We start from the raw sequence: 18,013 nt of genomic DNA, 5'->3' as shown, positions 1-18,013 counted from the left end.
ATGCTTGCACTTGTACAGAGGAAGCATATCGTGGTTCCATCTCCAAATGCCCGCGATATGGGCTCGACTTGCTAACCCGATACTGAAAGTCTATGATTGATCCGTGAACATATTACCATGGCCACCATATTTGAAGACTTCGTTCAAGGCCAGCGAATTGGCTCTGGCCCTCGCCTTGCTGCTGCTCTCACTCCCGTTGCCCCCGCCGAGTACCCCCAACGACTCCAATCGTTCTACCGCTTCTCCAATGCCGCACGAGTATCCTCAGACCTCCGCTATTCTCTCTTTCAGGCCAATGGGTTGAAGCTACCAAAGCAAGAACAAAATGCATGGATCGATATCTTCTCAACTTACTGGACCGCCGTCGGAGAGATCACCAAATTCACTGATTCTCCGTCAAGCGCGAGCTGGGTTAAGGTCTTCAACTCTTGGAAGGACTTGGCAAATATTCTCATTAGGGGCTATACGAACTTCGGTCTTCAGGCATGGACAGTTCCATGTCTATACATCGTTGGGAAATATTTGCGAATCTTCGCTATGAAAGCAGACGCCGAGCTGTCGTCCCAGGATTCGGTTGCATTCGGAGACAACTTCCAGGATGACATAGCGGCCGATTTCGAAAAGAGCGCGAAGCTTGAGGAATCGGCTCGTATAATCAACCGAATGTTCACTTTGTGTCTAAGCGACAGGTGGGTTTCAAGAGGCGGCCGCATGGGTTGTAGCACGTTGCTAACCACTGAACTAGAGCCCCGATTGAGGAGTCGCGCAAATGGGGCATATATAATACGACAAATTTGTTGTTCAAAACTTATTTCAAGGTACGGAGAATATTATCACTACGGCAGTATGTATGCAACTGACGGTGTATCAGATCAATTCTGTCTCACTTTCCAAAAACCTTCTTCGCGCACTCAACGCTTCATCGGCAGACCTTCCAGATATGGAGGTCTTCCCCAAGTCTCACATAGTCACCTTTAAATATTATGTTGGGTTAATTCACTTTCTGGATGAGAATTATGCAGAGGTAAATAGTAGCCCCGGGCTTTGTCGGCCTCTGAGACTAACTCTTGCGTTCGGACAGGCCGAAGAGCATCTGGCGTACGCATGGAACATGTGTCACAAAGATGCAGTCAAGAACAAGGAGTGAGTATAGTAACCCCCGCTCAAATATCTTAACTAATTTCTTGGAGGATGATTCTTTCTTATCTTATCCCTTGTCACCTTGTCACGACACATACTTTACCAAGCAAGAAGCTTCTTGCGCCATTTCCCAGACTCGAGAAGCTGTTCCGTCCGCTTTGCAACTGTATCATGAAGGGCGATCTCAATGGCTTTGACAATGCTATGACAGCAGCGGAGGAAGAATTTGTCAAGCGGCGTATCTACCTGCCCCTCGAACGAGGACGTGATATAGCACTGCGAAACTTATTCCGAAAGGTCTTCATCGCTGGAGGATTTGAAGAACCCAAGGATGGCCAGCCGCCAATCCGACGTACACGTGTTCCCGTTGCTGAGTTTGCAGCAGCATTGAGGATAGGTACACATGCAGATGATAGATCTCGTGTTGATATCGACGAGGTCGAGTGTTTGCTATCGAACCTCATTTACAAGGTAAGTTCGCAAATATTTCTCATGTGGTCTATGCTACGCGAAAGACCATTGGTCACTGACAACGAATAGGGTCTTATGAAAGGCTATATTGCTCGGGAGCGCGGCATGGTGGTTTTAAGCAAGGGTGGCACTGCGTTCCCGGGAACTGGTGTTTAAGAGCGACACAGCCAGCTTAAGACGAGAGGCATGTTAGCGCCGATTGTCTACATTGTCTTGTCATATTGCCTGCATATTCCGTCAAAACCATCGGCCACCAGAGGGTCATCATCCGAACGGTCCTGGGTACAGATGATCTATTTATCAACTTGTGCTGCTCAGCGTTTACGACCTTCCCACCAGAGCTTCTAGCGCCTCGCACTTGGCATACAAATTCCAACTCTAGTCCAACTGCTACACGACCCTTGATGGCTAGCTTCACAACATTGCTTTTGCTACATGGACAGGAAGGCATCATAAAGGACTATGGAATACCAGTCACTCAGAGTCTTCTTGCTCTTTTGATAGCTTCAACGACTACGCCAAGAGAGAGAAATAGCGTCTCCAATGGCTATAGATTAGAAGTTTACATGATTTACGACAATCAGATGCACTGCATTGGCTTTAGAACATCAACATTATACCTAAGTCTCTCATATCGTGGGCGATAGTCTATCTTTGGCTTACATTTACACTATTATGCCTGTTACAAGATGCGAAGGATTGAAAATACCAATAGAATTATATTTATATAACTAGCACAATAAAAGCACCTCATTCCGCTAGAGGTGAACAATACGCTGTTTAGCGTAGGTCAAAGATGGCCTGCATCGACTCTTAACAAAGAGCCCTAGAAATACAAGTAGCAGGCTGAAAAGAACCGGCCATTCAACAAAAATACCACCCGCATAACATCCCATCATACATTATATATCGGATAACCAAGTCGCACGAAGACTCCAAACCAGTGGATATCAATAACCTGGAGAAGGCTCAGCCTTAGACGTAAGATCATCCTATCATAAACGTTAGTGCAATTACAGGAGAGAAGAGACAGAGAGGGAGGGAGAACTCACCATATGATTACACATCGCTACAAAAAGATCAAAAAACAATTTCCCTCCTTGTTCCATCTCCATCTGCATCGTACCGCTCCGCTTAAACGTCGACCGACTCCGGATGATCAAGGCAAGATAATGCGCCCGGAGCTTCGACTCGTTCTCGGGGGTATTACTGTAGGCGTAGCGTGCGCTGGTAAGGATGGTACTACATTGGATGCCGGAGTGTAGGCCTTGTTTCCGGAGGGCTAGGCGTTTGAGGAGATCTAGCCCGTATTTATCTGCCGCGCAGCTGTTTCAGGAAGTATGTTGGTTAGTATATCCATTTATGAGGGGTACTTATTTGGAAACAGGAGTGGAAAGCAAAAGGGAAAGAGAAAAAGCATACTAAACAGCCGTATCCCTCAGTATCTCCGCTCCAGCAGCATGATGAAACAAAGTTGCCCCATTACTCTGGCCATCCTTATCGGTTCCCGTATCTTCCAATTCCCAGGAATTTAATTGCTTGTTGTGCACCAGCTGGGGGTAATAATCGCCCTTGTAGAGGTACTCGAGAATACACGAAAAGACTTCCGGTTGCTCATCGGGAAGATTCACTCGTCTGTTAGGAGAGTCCGACGGCTGTGCTTGGGTATATGCTGCGGCGAAGAACGGGGATACGCAAAGGATGTCTTTGTGAGCTGCGAAGAGGCGTTTTTGTGGACCTACGCAGAGGGTAATAACGGCCGGCGAATGTGATCTGGTAGTATATGACTCGGTTTAGTTTTAGTCTGCAAGAATAATTGTAGATAGGTATGTGTTGGCCAGGGGTTTCTTACCGTCCATTTGGAGGGCTGGATGAGCCCTGACGTCTGTCTAGACGTCGCGATATTGACGGGCTGTCTCTTAACAGCTGCTGTTTTCTGCTCCGAGATACGATTTTCCCGGCTCCATACTTCGAGGATAGACTATCTGGGTTGCCTGGGGGTGTGCGTGTGCGTTTTGTAGAGAGCATTTTTCTGGGATCACTACGCTAGTGTTGTTCGGTTGGCGTTTGGGAGGAGCGGTTTCTCTTGTAGTGAGGGAGAGATATGGAAGGAATAGGTAGGAATGGATTCAGGGGTTCTTTTGCTTTAATAAAGCTCAGGGCAACCATGAAACGGATGGAGAATACATGTACTGCTACCGTATGAACGTCGGTCGGTACGGATTGTGGAAGAAAAGGGGTCGGGGGAGTCGAGTCATTTTGTGATCAAGGCGCCGGGGGCAAACAGGGCCTTTTGTATGGTTTCTGATGCATCCATCTTGTTAACCATCAGCTCGACCAGGATTTCGTCTCTTGTCTGTCGAGAATATTATCTGCAACGATGATTGGAGACGCGTAAGGCTGGGTAATGCACGCGTAAAGTGGTTTCGTGCATCGCCAAATCCTCGCGCAGTCACGGGGCAGCCATTGCCCAATTACGTTACGGAAAAGGGAAAGGGGGTGTGGATCCCAAGACCGCAATAGACGAATTGTTTGCTTCAGTTGGACTGGAAACTTGATACATCAATTGAATTTGGACGATCTCTTACTTGCATGTTTCATGGGTTTATGCAACCACAGATCCCCCTGGTGGTAAAACTTGTAAGAGAACTGGATCTATCATTGATGGGGACAACGTGGGGGTAATCGCATCTCGGCATTTTTTTTAGCCCCTTTTCATTTCTTTTTCTTATCTAGTGAATTTAGCTCGTGGAACTTTCGAAGACATCACATTCCAGTCAGTATTTTAATTATAGCATTGATAAAGATATATGCTTGGGCTGTCAATATGTATAGCCCTTTAAAAACCATGTCCAGTCCGGAATTTGCCGATTACCCCAAACGCCAGAGGTAACATAACATGCCCGCGCTGCCAATTCCGATTTCCATTTGCAATTCAAAACTTGATGTGTGTAGAGATGTCTCACCATTACGCCATCCAACCACCGAAACAGAAAAGCCAATATCTATCATGTCCTACAGGAAGACCTTCCTCGCCTCCCGGGGATGACTTTCCATAGGGCAATAAGGACACTTGAATCTACTGCCCTTGCATAACCGTTTAAGTGATTCCTCTGCGATAACGTGACCACATGGCATCATCATCGGGGGATTGTCATCAGTGGTTTGTTCCTTGGAAACGGGGCAGACGAAAATGGAATGGAAGAGGTACGACGGTGGAAGCGGAATTTCGACCTAGATTGTACACAATTAGCGAAAGATAGCACAAAAAACAAAAAAAAAAAAAGGACTGGCTGCACTCACCGGAAGCTCATTTTCTGTGGTCCACTCTGTGCGCTTTGCTTTCATGATGGTTTGCAGCTTTAATAACGTCGGCAGGGCTATCGCACCGGCTGTAGCAGCGATGTACAGAGGCGAATCAGCAGATAACCCGAGGAGAGAGCAGAATTCCCGAGTAAAAGAGTGTGCCACATCTTCCCACGCAGACGGATTGTTGAAGATGGCTTTATAAGGAGAGTCTTGCAGATTGGGACAGAAAGCCATTGCTCCTATAAGCTGTTGAACCTCCCGGAGATACCTGGGTAAGAAACTCTGAAATTCGCGCCTGGCGTACTCCAAAGCCTCTTGTCGCCCTGTGGGAATAGGTCCCTGCCTATCAGGCCCACCATGGAAAAGCCAGACGAACTGCAACCGGCACAGTTCGAATTCAAGGTTACTTCCTCTGGCTTCCAATGCTTCCCGATTATCCCTTGACCATTGGATTGCCGGGAGCAAGTTGTTATTCTCTTTCATTTCATGTAATATGTAGTACATGGTAGCAAACTGTTTCCGAACCTCGTTCGACGGGACTTCATCTATATCTAAGAGCGTCGCTGCGTTTTCCGAGGCGCCCGTGCTCGCTTGTTGCTGTGACTCCATGGCCTTTTTCTCCGCCATTTCGGAGAGGAATGTTGCAGCGACAGAGAACTGTCCTTCTCGGAGGAGATGCATGGCGATAGCTCGGTTGATGAGGTGCTCTTGGGAGGCGAGGGCATCATGTTCGGTACTTGGAAGTGGTCTGTCTTTAAAGAGCTATGAGGGTGTAAGCTATGTGCTTTTGATCTCTCGGCTTTTTTTTGTGGCTGGAATTTTGGCGGTGATACCTTATCTAAAGCCTTTGAATACTTGTTGAGGCTGCTATGAGTGTCTTTGAGACTGTCATTTATAGAGTCGAAGGAAGACTTCACGGAGTTTTGAAGCTTGGCCAATGTTATAGACGTCTGACTCGGATCTAAATATTTATAAGTATTTATATGTAGTCAAGAACTATTTGGTCATAATTGGTTTGAGTGTTAAGCCGGATGTGAAAGCTAATTGCGGGCATCTGAAACATTAAAAGAGGTGAACCAACCGGAAGCAATAGCGTCTCGTGCGGACTGTAGCAGGTCTATAGTTGTCTGCACATTCTTGATGCCCTGAGCAGCTTTGATCTTCTTCGCCAGTCGTTCGTGTTCTTTTTTAACAAGCTCCATGGTGGTGAAGCAGGAGGTCCGTGATAAGCTGGGAGTAGTAGTGTGATAAAAGCGGAGTCCGACAAGTTACCGCCGTGAGAAGGCGATAGCCATACGGGAGCTATAGTTGAAGTTTCAGTATATGGATATATGATGAGGTAGCAAAGAGTACGAAGGAGCAGTTCCTCTAGTAGATCCAGCTAGCTAGGTCATCTGGTTCACGCAGTGGAGATTGTGTGAGTCGGTTGGATGGTCATTTGCTCTATCGTCGGAGGGACGGGCATTACGACATGGACAGTCACGTGTTCCGGGGGCGGGCGTGGTTCTCCTTTACCCCTCCTGACAACGCTGCCAACATATCAGGCACAATGCTAACCTTAAAGGGGCTGCTGCGAGAACAGTTGAGAATTGGATGATACTTAAAAGCGCTTACTGTGTCCCTCCTTTGCCCCGAAGTCCAAACCATTGTATTTAGTCTACGGATCGAATTTCGCAGTCCTATACATAAGCCTAAGGTGAAGAAGGACCACATTCTGAAGCAACTGTTTTTCTTTTCAGGACTTTCAGCAAAAAATCATAAGTACTGCAGCGGAGCAAAAACCCAGCGCGGAGTTGACGACTTGTAAACCAACATAGTCATGGTAATTTGAGTAGCCCTCGTAGATGAACACAACATGGACCAAAGACGTAACCTCCGGGTTTTACCTAGCATTTGTTCCACATAGTACTTTAATATATGTACGAGTAGGCTACAACATATCGGCGATACAAGGATCAGTCGCTTGCTCAGCAACATGGCAGGCTGTTTGATTGTACTACTGTCCTGGGATATCTACAAAGTATGGATACTTCTGAGAGGTGACTTCCGCCATACTACTCTGTACTGATGGACGTGTTGACTCAACACTCAACCACCAATCACATTCGAGGGTATACCCGATAAGCAGCTCGCTTACGCTAGCGCGCCCGTCAGGTCTTGGCATGTCTATAAAAGGCCGGGACACCCGCCAACACTTTAGCCTTTTTTTTCTTTTCCTCTCCATCCTAGTGCACGGGCAATACACGTATCAGTGAGGAGACATCCGAGATCGTGTTTTTGCTAGTTGAAAACTATTTTTTTGACCGCTCTAGTTGGCCTTCGGGTCGGCTAGGAATTTTTGAAAACAAACTGCCCTGGCTCATATTTGTATGAGTTAGTCTAAGAGTGCGTCTTGTGGCATCTTTCATGTCACGGCCCATTTGGGAAGTACTCGAGATTCTCAGTCTTCTTTTCACTGCTGTTTGCCTCCCATGTTGGAGGCCTGTAGAGAAGAGGAGTTTGCCAGAGCTTGTAGATAGTATGTATGTAAATAGATAGTTGCATAAGTTGTACGAACCGTGGTCCTTGTGGAAGTTCTGTCCGGTAGTACAGAGTGGTCCTCAGTCGAAACTGATTGTCTCGCCTGCCATACGTGGCGGTGTATTCACACTCTAATTTTAAGCTACATATTGGTGTGTGGCTGAAATGCAACTAGGCAGCTGTTTTTTCCCATCGGGTGCTAAAGATTGTGGCGTTCTATACCCTGGGCTAGAAGCGTCTTCACATGCTGACTAGTGATAGCGCATCAGCCAGAGGTAGGAGTAGCAATCAATCTCTCAAGTCCTGGGATTATCTAGACGACGGTTGGATTGATATTTGTTGTGGCTTAGCCGCTCACCGCTTCCATAAATATGGACATCTGTGACGTCGCCGAAGACAATGGCAACAAAACCCCCCTCTCTATACCGATACTTTTAAAAGCTGTCTACAAGCGCCATGGCTGACCCGTATTCCCGCTTCTCGTTCCCACGTTCCAGACTATAAACCCGCAAAGACCTCCACACACACCCCTCGGATATGTCCCGATCTTCTCCTGCTTGCTGTACAGAACGACACTGACCCCAGGAGGGTCAGCCCTTTTCCTTCCCCTTACGCTGTGCTTGGTCACTGGACCCCCCTCGAGGTTACGTTCCTCGTGGTTCTTCAGTTCGAATCTCAAGGACATGAACCTCCATTCATTAGCACCTCGGTAGGAGCTCCTTGTTTCTACTATGTCGCAATCCGCAACGCAACACGGCGCACAGGCTGCGCCTTCTACTACTACTATGCAGCGCGAGACTACGAAACAATCAGTTGGCCCCAAAGAAAGCCCTTCATCCCATAGCGGCCCCGATGGGCAACCGCCTCTCCCTGGTCACCAGAGGATCGTCTTCACCGATCCTGTCGCGCTCCGATACCTTGAAGAAGATCCTTCGACGATTGTGCTGCATCGACGCTTGATTCTCCAGGGCTATGAGATATACATTGTTGAACAATGGGCCTGTTCGAGGATTCACCCTACTTTTATAATTACGACTTATACGGGAGAGCCTTCGCACAAAGTGGTAGCAGGATTGCTAAGCGTTCCTACGGATGAATCCACTTGGTCCCCCCGCTTAAAACTATATTTCGATGCAGTCAAAGAATGCGAAGCACGCAGAAAAGAGACACCGTTTGGGACTCTGTTCGTAACTGATTTGAGCACATTTCCTTCAGCTCTTACTGTCATCCCGGTGCCTGATGGTGACATCCATAAACACAAGGACGATTTTATCGTGAACGAAAACTTGAAACGGCTGAACTGTTCAGGCCGAGCGGGATTAAAGCTACAACCACCAACGGCCGCAACTGAAGCCAAGTTCTACCATCTTTACCGGACCAGCGAGAGAGTCCCGCTTTATTCGGCCGTCATAGAGCTTGTGAAGCAGTGCCAGATTGCCTTGATGATGTTTGGAAATCTGGCTCCGGAGTATGTTGATGGGATCTTATGTGATGTGACAGAAGCAGCAATTAGCGATTGGTGGACGGACATTGGCGTGGATCTATACAATATCGAACCCAGCGATGGTGTCTTGGGGCCAACTACTGTGGCTGCGCTTCTCGGGACGCTCATGGGGGCCCGAAATCGGCTTCACGCTTTTGGTGCACCTGTTGGCAAAGATGCCTTTGATATCTCTAACTTAAAAAGAGGAATCAGTAGTTTCCAGAAATCTCAAAAGCTAAAACGCACCCGCAGATTGGACCGTCAAACATTGGACCGACTCCATCGGGTCACTGCCAAGGCCGCAAATGCGGAGGGCTGGACCGATGCCGTTAAGTCCACCATGGCTGAGTTGAGTGGCCATGGAGGCGAAATGGTCATGGGTATGGTGCGGGGCCGGGAAAAGGGCGGCATCGCTGATATTGAAACCCTAGATGTTGACAACTTCGCACATCTAGTCACGGGTGAAAGAGCAAAGTGGCTTTGGAGAGGAAAACCACGCAAGGGCGGCGTTGGAGATAGCTTTGCTGGAGGACATCCAGGTGCCGACATGATGTTTACTACAGATGATCAAGGTGGATACCTGTGGACCAGTCGCAAACGAAGCTCCCACGATGATTTGATTGCGGAACGTTCTTATCAGGGGTCGGAACGCCCAGGAAAGCCTCTCGAATCTGGTAACACCCTTGATGATAAAGATCAGAATATAGGCAGGTTGGTACGGCGAGGAGTTAGTGGGAAAGTGTCAGATGCGCGAGCTGGGTTTGGCAGGTTCAAGGATGCAGTGGGTCTGCGGTCACACCTCCCGAAGACAAAGGACGATGCGGATCTCGTTGGTGATGCAGCTTATATTCCTCCATTAGAGAGCGACACTGAGATAGCCCCTTCAAAGATCGCTTCTGACGGCGGTCGACAACCCGAACCTGAGAGCGTTCCTGACACCGAGATGCCAACCCAGCCTCACGAACTGAGTGTCGAAACACCGCTTAACAACCTTGTGCCAAAGTCATCCGATGTCAAACTTCCAGCTATAACAATCGAATCTGTAGCATCAAACGAACCCTCCGATGGCTCCCAGAAGGTGTCTTTAACTCGGGAAGATGAGGAGTCGCAAGATCTAGAGCGGTGGAAGACGCGATCAACTGACGCACCCGCCGAAGATCAGACGTCAGAGTTTGGCATCATGTCATTGCGCCGGCCGCAGAGCAGTGCTGAGCTTTATCGTGCAGACGACAGTGAACATTTGGATAATTACTGGCCGCGACATCTGTCGTTCAGCACTGTCGAAGAGGTTATACTGGGATGGGAAGACTTGAAGGGGAAGGTTGAAGACTCCGAAAACCCCGACGCCAGCTTGGAAGAAGCTATTGCTGAAGAGGATATGCTAGTGTCTGACGCACGAATATTCAGCTCCAGAGTTCAAGGCTTGAGCGAGGGCACTGTTCCCTGGGTCGAAAAACAAGTGGGTTCAGTGGATGACTTGAATCGAGTGTTCTACGAAACTCATGAAAGGGTCAACACAACCTATTTGGAGAAGCTCAACCATTATCAAGGGATTCGAGAGAGATCTAGTGACCTCCTGTCTGAGGAACACTCCTCACTGACGGACCACATGAGACGGGTCGAGATGATGAGTGCAAAACTAGACTACGAGCTCAATGTCCTCGGGTCCAAGGTCGAGGAAGTCGAGACTGGGCTAGGTGAGTTTGAGAGACACATTGAGGAGATAGAAACAAGGGTTAAGACGTTGGTCCGTGGGGAAGAAGAAAAGCAAAACTGCTCCTGGCTTGCACGGTTAGGAAGATTCACTGGGTTCTCTTCGTAGTTGTTGTTTTGAACCGACACCTGTAATGTAATACTGTGACATATATATTCACTTCTATTGTACATAATATAAAAAGATTCAATTAACCATGCCATGCGCAGAACCATGACCAAGACCCAAACATTTTCACCACCCCAGCACCCATCTAGCAGACTGCGATCATAACCAGCCGGCATAGAGTGCCCCGGAATCGACAATCTTGAGAACTAAAACCCAAATGCAACGCTTCCCGGCAAAAGATGATCTCTGAAACCAAGGCAAGATCCGCGCCTGACACGAGCAACATAAAGGCAAACTCGAGCGTAAAAAGAACATAAATTATGTTTCGGAAGGGAGGTTTTGCCCATGAGGCAGCAGACTTCTCATCCGTTTACATGCCGAATCCCATACCACCGCCCTGCTTGTTGGCGGCTTCGCCCTGCATCTTCTCGCTGACCTTGATGTTGACTTCGAAGAACTTGGAGACGCAGCGGTCGAGGCAGACAGACTCGCCCTTGTTCAGGTCGCCTTCACGGTAGTCGTTGGGAATGCACTTCTTGGTGCAAGACTCGGTCAGACTAAGCAGATTGTCGGCATTAGCATCGCTGTCATTTAGATATCGAGTTGCATTTGTGAACGGAGATTCGAAGGGTAATTCCAAAGCAATATTGATTTTGAGTGCGAACTGGGATTGTATCAAGGAGCTCACCGGTTGAACATGTCTGAAATCATCTCAACTTCGGTCTCTGCGGCAGCAATCTTCTCTGCCGAGGACATCTTGGGAGGACCGCCAAAGAGGAAAGACATGGTGTTGGTTATTGAAAAGGTAATCGGAATATACACTAGGAAGATATTAGCGTTGATAGTTAGCTAATCCATGGACTTTTACTGACAAAACTAGAAAGAAGTTGGGTTGATGCTGGTATAGAGGATGGAGATAAATGTTGTCTGGAATGATGGTTAATCGGAAGTTCCAGTCGGAAGCTTGGACCACCTTCACCGCCTTCGAACGATTTTTCTTCGGCTTTTCGCTCGTTTTGCTTTTTGATTCCCACACACTCTCTTACCGTCCGCGATGTGACGGACGACTTCGTAGTCTTCCACCTCGTATCCATTGCAAATGCATTCAGTTCGCCCCAGGTGGGCTTCACAGTTGGTCTCTGGGAGACTTTGGTCAAGGTAAGAACCATCGCTTGTGCCTTTCTTATATTCTTTTCCCCTGCAAAGCCATCCGAGGACGAATCAGATCCCTTCCAATTCAGAACCGCTGCAGTATGATGCCTGCTTTGTAGGCAATGAACGCAACGGAAGCTACTTTTTGACTCTGACTGGATTCAATTGCTCGAATTTGTTTTCTTTCTTCTTTGTACGCACATTATCGCTTCGATCCTGTGCTAACTTTGAATGATCAGAACAGGGTTGTCCGTCTCCACGAATGTAAAATGGTCTTACTCTTCCAGAGCTCAGCTGGCTCAAGCAATTAACCATTCCTCCATTGTTTCCACCAGCACTAGGAGTAGCAGCAGTGCAGCTTCGCCCGAAAGGGCTTTCAAGGAACGGCTACAAGAGGTTCAAAATGTCTGTCCTGATCCGTATCCTCGCTTAGCAGCAGACGGTCGCTCCGTGAGCTGTTCGGAATTCCGCGACCGATACAACCACCTAGAAAATAATGAAACAGTAGAAGGCGACTCCGTCGTCGTTTGTGGTAGGTCTCAGCCTTAGTCGGCTCTACCTTGTTGTCTTTTGTACTTAGGTTAGTAGGTAGGATACGTACGTATAGACTTGCCGGAAGCAAATTGATCTTCTTCGATATCGTCCAAAATGGCCACAAAGTCCAAGTTATGTGCAACCTTCGTCAACTGCCCGGGATAACCCCGGAAGCCTTTAAGAAGCTTTACCGTTTGCTCCGTCGCGGTGACGCTTTCTGTACGTTTTTCTACAGCCACGTCTGTATGTTCGCTTAGGCTGAACCCTTGCCATAGCTGTAACAGGTAGACCTCACCGCACCGGACGAGGAGAGCTCACGGTTGTGGCCACTGAATTGCCCCAGCTTTTGTCTCCCTGTCTCCATGATGTCCCTCTGGATGCGAAAGAGCACGAGAACTCGCCATACCCCCGTCATGTCCAGTTCCTCGCAGACCAAACCACGACCGATATTATAAAGGCACGCTCGGCGATCATTCAGTATCTGCGTCAATTCTTCCTTGATCGGTCTTTCATGGAGGTCAACACTCCCATCGTCAATTCGATCGCCGGTGGAGCTATCGCTCGTCCCTTCTATACTTCCGCGACCGAATTTCCCGACCGCCAGCTGTCTCTCAGGATTGCACCGGAACTGTGGCTGAAGCGCCTGGTGGTTGGTGGTTTTGATAGGGTTTTCGAGATTGGACCCTCGTTTCGCAATGAAGGTTCGTTGCTCTCAATCTATTCAATGCTTTCTTACAAAGTAGTCATGGACGACTGACTTTCTATAGGCATTGACAAGACCCATAACCCTGAGTTTACAACATGTGAATTCTATCATGCTTATGCCAACCTGGAAGACCTTTTGTCTATGACGGAGAGTCTACTGTCCGGCATGGCACAACATATCCGCGATACTAACAAAGACGGTACTCTGAAGCCCACCGAAGTTGACTTCTCAACGCCGTTCCGTCGTATTGATTTCCTCACTGGAATTGAAGAAAAGATCGGTCGCAAGCTCCCAGATCTCACGTCTCCGGATGCCGTGGCCCAAGTGAAACAACTGTTTAAGGACTTATCACTCGAGATTCCCGAGGCTCCAACACTCCCCCGACTTTTGGATGAACTCTGCAGCATCTATGTTGAACCCGAATGTGTAAACCCGACCTTTATCATCAACCCTCCCGAATGTCTATCGCCCTTGTCCAAATCATTTATTCATCCAGTCACTGGCCAGCGTGTTGCTGCACGGGGAGAACTATTCATCGAAGGAAAGGAGGTGGTGAATACATACGAGGAGGAAAACTCGCCGTCTGAACAAAGACGCAAGTTTGAAGACCAAGTACGCTACAGCAAGGACGCAGACGAGTCTTCAGAAATCGACGAGAGCTACCTGGAGGCGCTGGAATGGGGCCTTCCCGCTACAGGTGGCTGGGGATGCGGAATCGACCGTCTTTGCATGCTCTTTACCGGCGCAAAGAGGATTGCAGATGTTTTACCTTTTGGAACCCTACGTGCCGTAACCCGGCGATGAAACCTCCAGGCTGGGAAATGCTTGCTGTACCTATAGGTATCTGGATAACCCAACTTCAACTGTACAATAGCAACCTTAATATGTGAAACTCAAGACTATATACATACCAATCATGATAATAAACATCTCATCTCCACACCACCCTAATAAGTCCTCGCCACCACCTCCCTCGCAAACTCCGCAAAACTCTTCCCACTCTCCACCTCCTCCTCCAAATTCGGCTGTGTAAACACGGCCAACGTATTCCTCGCAATCCTCTTGCCCGCAGAAGGCTTCGCGCCCTTCACAAAATGCGGCACAGCCCTAAACTTCCCTCTCGTAATAAGCTGCAACGCCTCCCCGGTCTGAAAAGCCAAACAATCCCGAGGAATATTAGCCTTAACCACCTTCCCAGTCCTCGACTGAATATAAAGCCCAGCCTTCGGATCCGGCGAAGCCCCCAACTCAACAAGCTCGCCTCCCTGCCCAGGAGGACTAGCAACCTCATCGACAAACATAGCAGAAGTCAAACCCGTCAAACACCCATGATCCAAATGCGTCGCACACCAATCATCATCCCCCTCTCCCTCTCCCTCCCCATCTCTCTCTCCCACCCCAGCCTCGGCAGGAAAATAATGCAACAACCTCGCCTTCGTCGTCAAACTCGTCCTAACAACATGCTCCAAGTACCCACTCTTATACCCCTCAATATTCTCCGTCGCATACCGATCACACGCCCTCGCCACCAATGCCGCAGTATCAATAACAAGCCTACAGAGCTCTTCCAGCGCGGGCCGGAACGTAGGCAATCGGTCCGCCGGCGGCCAGATATTCGGGGCTGTGTACTCGGATAGATCGGGGAAGTTGTCGGCGGGGGCGCCTTGGAGGGTGGGGTCTTGGTAGAATGCGCAGTTGACGTAGTAGGAGCCCTTGAAGGTGTCGAAATGGCCGGATCGCAGGGTTTCTTTGCCGCAGGACCAGCCTACGAGGTATTTTGCGGAGGGACTGGTTAGGGATTCTGTGTTGTTTCGGGGGGGTGGTTAGTTGGGTTTTTGGACCGGGGAGTGTAGATGTGTACTGTACCTAGTTCGTCGTTGGGGAGGGCTGCGAGATAGGATGCGTTGGAGAGGACTTGGGTGCGTAGACGTTGGAATTCGGGGTCTAGGTCTTTTACCACGATTATGCCTAGAGAGGAGGGGCCGAAAGCTTCGGTGAGGGTTTCGAAGGAGACGGTTCCTGGTGTTCAAGGTTAGATTTATGGTTGTTGTGGAGGTGGGTTTATATATATATGTTGGCTTACCGTTGATGAGGTCTTTGAGACTCACTGTTACGGCTTGGGCTTGAGGTACGCCGTCTAGACCCATTGTTGCGATAGTATTCTTGTGGCTTGTGAGAGGATGATCGATTGAGGAGTATACAAGAGAGTTACAGTTGACTTGTTGTTGCCCCTCTCCAAATGCTTTTCTTTTTATTTTTTTTTATTCCCCGCCTTTTAGTCAAGGTAATGTAGTATTTGGCTGGCGGGCCAATCCGATGCATTTCAGAGTGCCGGTTATCTGCGGCATTTCTTCCTCTTATCGCTTGATAAGAACATCGGATACTATTGGGAGAAAGACTGAAAAGACCGTGGTAGAAGTTTAATCGTATTTATTTATGTATGTCTTTCCCTAATCCTACAGTAGTTACATATAATAGCAATCAGCAAAGTATGTCAAAGACCAGAACGTAAGTGTTTCCTCGCCATAAGTGAACCTCCTACTCGTATCAGCCTAGGTCCTGCGCTAGGTATTAATGTGGAGGAAGCCCCTGACGCCTGAACTCACAAAACGGGTCAAGAGTATCGACAAGAAGGAGCTTCAGAGTATCCGTGATCAAATATCGTGCTTCGGCCGTTTGCCCTAGGGCTCAGGGCTTGGCCTGTAATCACCTTCCTCTGATTCGTCCGTCCCCCCTGGGAGTTGATTCATGGCTAACGTGAAAACTTCATCTGATTCAGAGGTATCTTCCTCGTCTGGCAGGTTGGGCCCTTCTTCGGAGCTTACTGGGTTGCTCACGTCCGCGGCCCCAAGACCTGTACTGACCAGCCTGCTAAGCTTGCCAATCTCTGAGAAGTTGGACCGAGCCTTCGTGGAGGGCCGACCAACATTGCCGGGAAGCTTAGCCAAGCGAAGATCGGCTGAATCCGCTGTGCCATCAAGAATGTGGAGATTCGCTCTCCACATCTTGATATCGCGTGCGTCACTGTAGTGGCCCACATCCTGGCCATTGAGAGTATCGATCGCGAGGGTCTGAGTTCGAAAGTCGCCCCAAAACCAGTCTTTGCCTTCGGGAATACGTTCATCGACTTTCCGTGAATACTCCCTCGCCTTGGTCACCCCCGACAGATCCTGACCCAAAGAGCAAGACCCGAACAAGAGGTTCATAGCATCGGGCTCGTAGCAACGACCAATTATCATATTCTGTGAGACTTCCACCGTGGCACCTTCCCACACCCTGTACCAAGACCCATAACCACCCATGCCAATCGATTGAAACACGTCAATGACTTCCTCGTGCTTCATAGGCAAGGGTTGGCTCGTCCCGTGGGTCCCAGCACTAGCTCTTTGGGGAGCGTTCGTATAGACCTTTCCTGCCACTCGAACCTGATATCGCTCTGCCAGTTGATCCGACATGAGATCGTTCACGCAGTTGACAAGTTCCAGGCGTATTTCATCAATGACCATAACATCCTCAACGGCGTTATGGACTTCCTCTGAGTAAGACGGGAGGGCTGGTTTCAAGCGGACAGCATCTCCAACAACCAAGAGCTCCGCTCCGATGAAAATACCCCGGCAATAAATGGCTGCGTTTGGCCAAGTTCCTTTGAAGTGATATTTGTCCAGGAGACTGAACGACGACATTATCGTCATCGCATACCCGATGGAGGGGTGTAACTCTTCGGGCGGAATTCCTTGCAGAAAGAGCTCGTATGCATTGAAGGGCTTGATACACAACAAATGGACATATTTGTAGTGCAATGAGTAACTTTTATCGTAGCTTTGAGGATCAGGAAAAGTTTCCACGCGAAAGCCGGAGTAGTTGACACCCCATTTTTTGGGCGCTGTAATGACTAAGTCCTGAAGGACTGTGTCTTCTTCTGGAGTCTGGCCTACAATACCAGCCCGCCATGCGGGGGTTCCCAACCATTCGTTTTGATTGGGCGCGTACATTTCGACGCGCTTGGTTTCGTGGTTCCAGGCTAGTTCCCCCTGATACTCCGGAGCCCAGAGTACGACTTCTCCGGGTCGAGGAACGTAGGAAGGCTGCATGCCTAACTGCTCAATATACTCGTCGAGTGCTGCCCTCTCAGCCCTCCAGTCCATGCTGCCATCCTCTCTTATTCTCTCATCCAGAACACCTTGTTCTTTGAGCCTCCTGACGGCCATCTTGAATACGTCCGGTGTTCCTTCACTGTCAAGAATAGCGCGCACTCCGGCGGTAGCAGACCTACCAGATGGCCTCCCGGGTGGCCTACCAGGTAATCTCCCATACGGTCGTCCTGGAGGTCGACCTGGTGTCCCTCCGGTGGGCATGTCGATCGGCCTCGCAATACTGGAACTTCCTCTCCCTCGTGCCCTCCCTCGTGCTCGTCCTCGTTGTGAACCATTTAACATCGCTGGGAGTACATTAGCGAATAGGGTTGAAAGTGAATTACGGAGGGAGCGCTGAACCTTTTTCACGCTTTGCTAGTTTATCACAAAGCATGCAATGGCAAGTCCCAACCGCGCCTGTCATCAGATGGTAAAAATGTGGAAAGAACTGGAGTATCGAGGGAAAGTATTGCCCAATTGGATGACCCCAAAGAAATCTATCACGCTGAGGTGAATACTGTTAGACCTAGAGAAGTTTTGTACCATAGTAGGACAATGACTTACAATGGTAGGGTCCGTCCCACGCGGTCTATCAAAGAGGCCGTAACCATCTGGCAAGCGGTCGATCATATATCTCCTCCCTGAAAATCAATGCTTAGCTAGAAAGAACTTGAGGACCATGTGTAAATTTTAGTCGACAAAAAAAAGACCCCAGTTCAAAGGTATCACAGGAACAATGTTGG

At 48.8% G+C, this 18,013-nt stretch overlaps 7 protein-coding genes across 7 annotated transcripts; 3 read left to right on the top strand and 4 right to left on the bottom strand.

Annotated features, from left to right (window-relative positions):
* Positions 1 to 117: 117 nt before the first annotated feature.
* Positions 118 to 1,767, top strand: F9C07_2321 (transcription-associated recombination protein Thp1p; the record flags this gene model as incomplete). Its single annotated transcript, XM_041290080.1, has 6 exons — positions 118 to 689; positions 746 to 818; positions 872 to 1,024; positions 1,082 to 1,143; positions 1,191 to 1,611; positions 1,681 to 1,767. 6 exons carry the CDS (start codon positions 118 to 120, stop codon positions 1,765 to 1,767), a joined length of 1,368 nt encoding a protein of 455 aa, XP_041143276.1.
* A 642-nt stretch (positions 1,768 to 2,409) lies between these two features.
* F9C07_1299808 (uncharacterized protein) lies at positions 2,410 to 4,132 on the bottom strand. The gene is made up of 4 exons (XM_041290070.2): positions 3,464 to 4,132; positions 3,034 to 3,384; positions 2,664 to 2,937; positions 2,410 to 2,603 (listed from the first exon to the last, which is right to left on the bottom strand). The coding sequence occupies exons 1-4, from the start codon at positions 3,637 to 3,639 to the stop codon at positions 2,562 to 2,564; spliced, it is 843 nt and encodes a 280-aa protein (XP_041143275.1). The 5' UTR covers positions 3,640 to 4,132; the 3' UTR covers positions 2,410 to 2,561.
* A 494-nt stretch (positions 4,133 to 4,626) lies between these two features.
* Positions 4,627 to 6,122, bottom strand: F9C07_2323 (putative regulator of gluconeogenesis Rmd5; the record flags this gene model as incomplete). The annotated part of the gene is made up of 4 exons (XM_041290069.1): positions 4,627 to 4,845; positions 4,915 to 5,682; positions 5,754 to 5,881; positions 6,002 to 6,122. The coding sequence occupies 4 exons, from the start codon at positions 6,120 to 6,122 to the stop codon at positions 4,627 to 4,629; spliced, it is 1,236 nt and encodes a 411-aa protein (XP_041143274.1).
* Positions 6,123 to 7,143: 1,021 nt separating this feature from the next.
* On the top strand, positions 7,144 to 10,764 carry F9C07_2131122 (sin3 complex subunit). The gene has a single exon (XM_041284894.2). The coding sequence runs from the start codon at positions 8,172 to 8,174 to the stop codon at positions 10,743 to 10,745; it is 2,574 nt and encodes an 857-aa protein (XP_041143273.1). The 5' UTR covers positions 7,144 to 8,171; the 3' UTR covers positions 10,746 to 10,764.
* Positions 10,765 to 11,671, bottom strand: F9C07_2277952 (putative mitochondrial intermembrane space translocase subunit Tim10). Its single transcript, XM_041290068.2, has 3 exons — positions 11,618 to 11,671; positions 11,434 to 11,566; positions 10,765 to 11,302 (listed from the first exon to the last, which is right to left on the bottom strand). Exons 2-3 carry the CDS (start codon positions 11,529 to 11,531, stop codon positions 11,116 to 11,118), a joined length of 285 nt encoding a protein of 94 aa, XP_041143272.1. The 5' UTR covers positions 11,532 to 11,566; positions 11,618 to 11,671; the 3' UTR covers positions 10,765 to 11,115.
* Positions 11,672 to 12,128: 457 nt separating this feature from the next.
* F9C07_2325 (putative lysyl-tRNA synthetase) lies at positions 12,129 to 13,941 on the top strand (the record flags this gene model as incomplete). Its single annotated transcript, XM_071510940.1, has 4 exons — positions 12,129 to 12,401; positions 12,434 to 12,650; positions 12,707 to 13,132; positions 13,199 to 13,941. 4 exons carry the CDS (start codon positions 12,129 to 12,131, stop codon positions 13,939 to 13,941), a joined length of 1,659 nt encoding a protein of 552 aa, XP_071363948.1.
* Positions 13,942 to 14,084: 143 nt separating this feature from the next.
* Positions 14,085 to 17,282, bottom strand: F9C07_2080583 (transcription-silencing protein Clr2-domain-containing protein; the record flags this gene model as incomplete). Its single annotated transcript, XM_041290067.2, has 7 exons — positions 14,085 to 14,938; positions 15,004 to 15,156; positions 15,221 to 15,379; positions 15,513 to 15,535; positions 15,607 to 15,675; positions 15,749 to 15,818; positions 15,848 to 17,282. 7 exons carry the CDS (start codon positions 17,280 to 17,282, stop codon positions 14,085 to 14,087), a joined length of 2,763 nt encoding a protein of 920 aa, XP_041143270.2.
* Positions 17,283 to 18,013: the final 731 nt, after the last annotated feature.

Source organism: Aspergillus flavus, chromosome 2 (genome assembly GCF_009017415.1).
Source record: "Aspergillus flavus chromosome 2, complete sequence".
Classification (NCBI taxonomy): domain Eukaryota; kingdom Fungi; phylum Ascomycota; class Eurotiomycetes; order Eurotiales; family Aspergillaceae; genus Aspergillus; species Aspergillus flavus.
Note: the sequence above shows the minus strand (reverse complement) of the source record. Positions and strands in the feature narration are given on the sequence as shown.

Excerpts from the sequence above, each read along its gene's own strand:
- F9C07_1299808 (XM_041290070.2), bottom strand. The coding sequence starts at position 3,639 with ATGCTCTCTACAAAACGCACACGCACACCCCCAGGCAACCCAGATAGT. Across the intron at positions 3,385-3,463 it reads TCCAGCCCTCCAAATGGACG|ATCACATTCGCCGGCCGTTA; the intron begins GTAAGAAACCCC and ends ATATACTACCAG. Across the intron at positions 2,604-2,663 it reads TAGCGATGTGTAATCATATG|GATGATCTTACGTCTAAGGC; the intron begins GTGAGTTCTCCC and ends CGTTTATGATAG.
- F9C07_2131122 (XM_041284894.2), top strand. The coding sequence starts at position 8,172 with ATGTCGCAATCCGCAACGCAACACGGCGCACAGGCTGCGCCTTCTACT.
- F9C07_2277952 (XM_041290068.2), bottom strand. The coding sequence starts at position 11,531 with ATGTCTTTCCTCTTTGGCGGTCCTCCCAAGATGTCCTCGGCAGAGAAG. Across the intron at positions 11,303-11,433 it reads ATTTCAGACATGTTCAACCG|TCTGACCGAGTCTTGCACCA; the intron begins GTGAGCTCCTTG and ends CAATCTGCTTAG.